Raw genomic sequence first — 6,017 nt, 5'->3', positions numbered from 1 at the left:
GGTTAAGATTGATTCAGCAATATCCACTATGTTTCTATATCCAGACAAAAAAAGGGAAAGAAATATTTTTTTAACAAGAAATGAATTAATAAAAGGTTACTGAAAAAGCCGTAAGTAAAGAAAAGCCTCAACTCCACTGTCTCAAAGCACTCTTTCAACAGGATGGAGCTGTGAACAAAAGGAGAGCAGCGATTTCAATAGTACCAGAGGCAACGACTTACAAATCTTCAGCTGTAGTAAAAAGCCCAACTCTTAAATGTTGCTGAGGGTGGCTTGTCTTTAATCTGTTCTATTCTTTTGTCAAACTTGTTTCACTGCTCTATTTATTTCCACCTTAAAGGCCACCGTGAGGGACACAACCGATTTCCTGTATAAGTGTTCTTACAAACCATTTAGGATATTTAAAGGGATAGTTTGGATTATTTAAAGGCGGGCTGTATGAGGCACTTATTGATAGTCAGTGTATTAGCTACAATAGATGGAGGTCAACACGCCCCCAGGTAGGAGAAGCAGAGGAGGCCACTAGCACAAAGGCTAAGCAATCTACTGCTGCGGTCAAGGTCAACAACAGAGGGTAGTTCAGCCACATAAAAAAGTTTAAAGCAGAATTCTGTAACTTACTTACTGTAATTTATTATAAAATGACCATGATATGTCATCTGAGGTTAAGGAAACATGCTGAGTTGAAATACCCTTTGAAATGTCTATTCTGGTTTTAGTTTGACCATTTTTTTAAGTTTATTAGAGTTCAACTTACTGATAGATGTTTGCCGAATGACTCAGTGTCTGTTTATGAGTCATAAGAAGTCATTATTAATCTTTTAGAAGGAGTAGATGTTTATAACGGTTACATTGAGCAATGTGCTAATGGAGTCTGGCAAGCAATAAGACAGGCAGCCACTAAACTAACTTAAGTGTGTATTTTCAACCATAGACCACAAATTAAATTGGGATACACAGTTCTTAAGGTACCGTCTATAGCTCCAACTCACTATCACTGCTGTACTGACTTCTGGATGCATAGCTGCTGCATACTGCTCCTTTGCTGTCAGCATTTTATGATGGGAAACTGATGTTACATAAGCTAAACATCACTCTCCAAAACAGGCAAATGTCATAGGCAAAATCAGTAATTTTACCTCGAAGAACACAGGAGTTGCTGGTCTACATTTGCCTTAATCTGTTAGTTTGTTTGTGTTATTGTGTGACTTCTGTAAATCTGAACCATCCCTTTAAAGCACTGAAGTGTAAAATAGCTGATATCATCTATGGAGTTTGGTTGGATTGGAGTAAACAAGCAAAGTGGTGAAAACATTCTAAATATAGCACATATTATATAGATTTTTTAAGTGGCTAAAATACCTTTTGTTGCTTAGCTTCGGCGCTGGTGCTCCTCTGTGCTTCTCCAAACTGGGGGTGTGTTGACTGGCATCCACTGTAGCTCCTACTACTGATAAGTGCCTCATACAACCCCACTTCAAATAATGCAAACTATCCCTTTAGTCATTCTGGGTGGGGGTTTGTTTAACATCTCCGTTTTTGCTCTTACTATATTACTAAAAATAAACTCCTGCATATTTAAAAAAAAAAAAAAAAAAACTCAAGTGAAAACCAGCTGAATTTGTTTGGATTTGAAGAAGCATGTTCATGAATAATTTATAGAGCCACTTCCAAATAATAAATAAACAAATGAATAAATAAACAAGCAGGCAAGCAAACACCAACAAACACATTTTTCCCCAGTATTTTTTTTTCTTGTATAAATGTCTCTGGTAATCCAGTGTCCAATTCTGTGATATTCTTGAAAAATAGTCTGATACAAGTTAGTTACCACACTGTAGTTTTCCAAAAGGATGTGGATCAGGGACAGTGTGAGGACTCTGACTCATGTAGCTGGCAGCTGTAGACAACTTTGCAGTTGTTACAGTCACCAAAGTTTGTGACTGAAAGTTGTAAGTCTGGCAAAATATAGAGATTTGAATCCCCCTAATAGTCCATTCTCATAGACAAGAGACGTCCTCAGCTGTCAGTGAACACATGGCATTATGTGCTAGCTCCTGGTCGCTACCAGATGGAAAGTTGCCCTCCTGTGTCATAAACTCTCTATTTGATTCTTTCTCCATATTCTCACACAGTCAGAATCCCTCCAGCATTGAAAAAATACATTTTTTTAACTCTTAAAACTAGCCTTTACACTACATTTTGCCTCCCAAAGCTTTTTTTTTGAGTTCTCTGATGTGCTTTAGCATCCATTGGGGATTTGAACACACCTCCAGGGTTCTCATGGGAAAAGCCTGATGGTCTCATCCAGCTGTGTTTTGGCGAGATGGGTTCTTTCCGAACTGGAGGAAGAAACCAAGATGGTGGGACGGTGGGGGTGGTGTAAAACGGTCTCTGTCCTGACACAGTGTTTCCTGCTATGTGTCCTGACCGCACAGTCTCCAAAGACAGGGCCTGAAAAAAAGACCAGCGGGACAGGCATTTGGGCTAAAGCACGGTGGCGTTGTGGCCCTCCATCCTGGGCAGCCGGGGGTCTTGTACTGTCCCCATGGTGACCAGCAGTGGACGGCTGTCCTCGGACATAGCCGACCGACCCATGGACACTGAGGTGGGAATGGAGGCTCCTCTCTGGTGGGCTGCCGAGGAGGGCATGGAGGCGCCCTGCTGGGGTTGAGGGGGCGGAGGTGGGGGATTGGGGTTACCATGGGTGGCGTCCAGCGGCACGCCCTGCTCCTGGTAGCCGTAGCCGATGTTCCCACAGGGGAAGCGTCTCAGTCTATAGAGGGGAACCGGGGGCAACGCGGCTGAATCTAAAAGCAGAGGTGACTGGGCAGCAGGTGGTGGTGGTGGGGGCAACAGAGGTCTACACAGACCCTGCTGCTGCTGCTGATGGTGCAGCAGCTGGAGCTGGTGCTGCTGCTGGAGCTGATGCTGGAACTGCTTGTGCTGGTGCTGGAGGCCCAGTGCCCCCGCCACCTCAGCAACAGTCCGGCCCACGTGCTCCTGCCCCTCGCCGGGCACTCTGCCACTGCTCCCCCCTGCTCCGCCCACGCCCGCCTGCCTCTGCTGCTGCTGCTTCCTCTGCTGCAGGAACCATGAGCCATACGTGGGGTTCCAGAGGCTGGTGTTCTTCCCGTTGTGGGCCTCCTTCTCTGGCGGGTGGCCCTGGGTGAACGCCAGGTTGATGTGGCCCCCCTCCGGGCTGGGGTGGGTGGTGATGTGAGGTCCCTTGGCAGTGAGTGTAGAGGCGGCTGTGGAGGTGACTGTGTTGGTGGTCGTCATGGTGATGGAGGTCTGCGTGTGAGGCTGCTGGTGCTGGTGGAGGTATGGCTGGGGCTGGGCTGACATCTGTGCTTTGGCCTCCGACGCTGTGCTCGTCACGACGGCGTGCTCCCCACCTCTCCGGTTCTCCTCTGTAGGATAGGACGGGGGCGGCTGCGGTGCCTCCCCATCAGGCACCTGGGCGTTCACCAGCACGGTCGGAGCTGAGGGGTCATCAGGGCGCACGGGCACACGCTCCTCCTCTTCAGGGATAGGTCCATACTCTACAGGCAGGGGCACGGTCACCACATCAGGGTCCTAAAATGGATTCAAGAGATTAGAGTTTTGTTTTCAATGGTACCATTTCTGCCCTTTATGTTGGTTCAATTTTCATTTAAAAAAAGTTACAATTAAGCTGTGAGTACGTGGTGAGAAAATTTAGTCTGCAGCTTCTTTGGCTGTAATGAAAACTGTCACCGGCAAATTGAATCATCTGTAGCTAATTAATGAAAATGAAACTATTGGCTGTTTAAATTATTTTCTTCTTTACCCCTATGTCTATTCTACTTATGCTTGGTCAAAGATGTTTTCCTCAAAAGGTCACTCTGAACTTTTGTCATGTTTGCTGAAACTTTCATTATGTTCTCATAGCAGTACATGAAACAGATAACGTGTTTAAAAAATCAGGTTCCTTCAACTCTCGCTAGTGCTCCTAACAGCATTTGCAAGATTCCACCCCATGGGTTGGTAGAGCAAAACAACCAATCAGAGCAAACTTCTGACCCGAAACATCAGTATTTGATGACACTCATTCCCAGGTTGTCAAATACCATCCGTTTTGGGGGGCCCCCTGGAGGTTGCAGGGGAGGACGGCGCTAACCCATACACTGGGTTAACTGATGCTGCCCGTCAGCTGCTGCGCTGCAAACTGACAGCTGTCATGTCTAATATTTTCCTACAATTCCCTCTGCCTGATGCACAGATTTTATCTAAGACTGTCATTCCCTCAACAGCCAAAAATAAGTACAGTGACTGTGTAAACTTGCTCTGTATGAAGCACAGACCCACAGAAACAAATATCAGCATTAGTTAGCATGCTAACTGGTAACATCACACTGGTGCAAAATGCAATAAACTCTTTAGGAGTTACTTCACTAACTGGCTAGCTTTGGCTCGACTGGTTTGAGGTCAACATCTGTATCTTTGAGCTTAGATGGATTACATTAATAAATTACTCTTGTTGGGAAGCACTGAACAAGTGCACATTAAATTGGTGAATTAATTTATAGCATGGCTTTGTAGCTGATGAAGCATCACTGGAACGTCCCAGTCCATCTTACACAGTGTGAGCAAAAGCATTTTTATTATAGAAAACTAAATTAATTTTTAAATATGCTTAATACAAACTTACAGGCTTTGAGTTAAATTTGATAATGAGGATGTAACAATACCAAAAAGTCAAGGCATGATAACACCACAATGAAAAGTTCACAAAATATTTGTTGCAATATTAAAAAACAACAACAAAGAAATACATTTAAAAATGCTTTTTCTTCCCTTCTCATAATAAAATAAAAGTAGCCAGTCATAACCTAAGCATATGCAAAAACTTGTCCTGAACTGTCTTTGGCAATAAATGTAGTACATAAAAAAAAAAAAAAAAAGTAAAATAAAAAGACCATGTAATATTATGCTAAATGATGCAATGGTGCATTTTTGTGTCCTGTTTATATTCTGTGTACAGATACTCATTATTTATTGTTTTTTTTTTAAAGTCATGCCCTTTCTATTTTGCCATCCACTTTGCTGCTGTAACACTGCTAATTTCCCTGCTGTGCGACTAATTGTTTACATAATTCAATCATTCATTTTAAAAGACAATTCATGACAGCTTTTACACAAGCTTTGGTCATGGCTGTATACTTTCATTTTATTATGAGAAGGAAAGCAGAAGCTCTTTTAGTTAAAAGGACAAGTACATCTTATACGAATGTATATACATTTTACTTTGTTTTTAATATTGTGATGAATATTGCATTGTGGACTTATTTTGTGATAATTGCCATTCCTAGTAAATAAACACTATTTAAATCAAGAAATAAAGCATAATTTTTTTAGATATTTTGCTCAAATTGCTCAGGCCTACTTCATGTTTACTTGTCAGTGAGAATCCCACAGCGTGCTCTGTTTAGTTACCTGTAAGCAGTAATCAATTCTCTCCAGGATAGTTGAGAAGTTTGGCCTGTCTTCAGGCTGATGCTGCCAACTCTGGGTCATTATACGGTACCTGAAGATGCACACACATGGGCAGACACACACAAGCAGAAAACCCTTAATAAAAACATTTTCTTCTACCAGCACTACCGAGAAAACAAACCACAGTCATAGCCTGACCAGCACCATCTCTCCCGCTGGTTTAACAAATGCAGTATTGATCTATTTTGACAAAATATTCTAAACAGTTGTTGTGATTGCTTTAGGCAGAATTAAAGTGTAATCTCCCACCAGTTTGATTGATTGTGTTAAATGGATGATACCGAGTACAGAAGAAATGAACAGTGAAGTTAAATCCTGAGATCTGGTTTTAATTGCTGAGCCAATTCCAACTGTAGCTGTTCCTTTCATTAATCAGTGTGTCCTGTTGTGAGACTGTTTCACAACTTCAAATTAAAAGAACACCGCAGGGCCATGTGTGGGTCCTTTTTTTTTTTTTTTTAACACGTGCACGGTGTGTGGCTTAATGATATGAGGAGTAA

The 6,017-nt window shown here is 42.5% G+C and overlaps 1 protein-coding gene across 1 annotated transcript in view; it reads right to left on the bottom strand.

Annotated features, from left to right (window-relative positions):
* Positions 1 to 1,931: 1,931 nt before the first annotated feature.
* Positions 1,932 to 6,017, bottom strand: part of alk (ALK receptor tyrosine kinase) — a 581,112-nt gene continuing 577,026 nt past the window's right edge. Inside the window, exons 28-29 of the mRNA XM_084742736.1 lie at positions 5,458 to 5,548; positions 1,932 to 3,579 (exon numbers count right to left, since the gene is read on the bottom strand). Coding sequence (XP_084598862.1) covers positions 2,488 to 3,579; positions 5,458 to 5,548 — 1,183 coding nt within the window. The 3' untranslated portion in view covers positions 1,932 to 2,487. The remainder of the gene's footprint in view (positions 3,580 to 5,457; positions 5,549 to 6,017) is intronic.

Source organism: Lutjanus erythropterus, chromosome 18 (assembly GCF_056507025.1).
Source record: "Lutjanus erythropterus isolate fLutEry1 chromosome 18, fLutEry1.hap2, whole genome shotgun sequence".
In the NCBI taxonomy this organism is placed as follows: Eukaryota; Metazoa; Chordata; class Actinopteri; order Lutjaniformes; family Lutjanidae; genus Lutjanus; species Lutjanus erythropterus.
The sequence above is the reverse complement of the archived record's forward strand: the minus strand, read 5'-3'. Positions and strand labels throughout refer to the sequence as shown.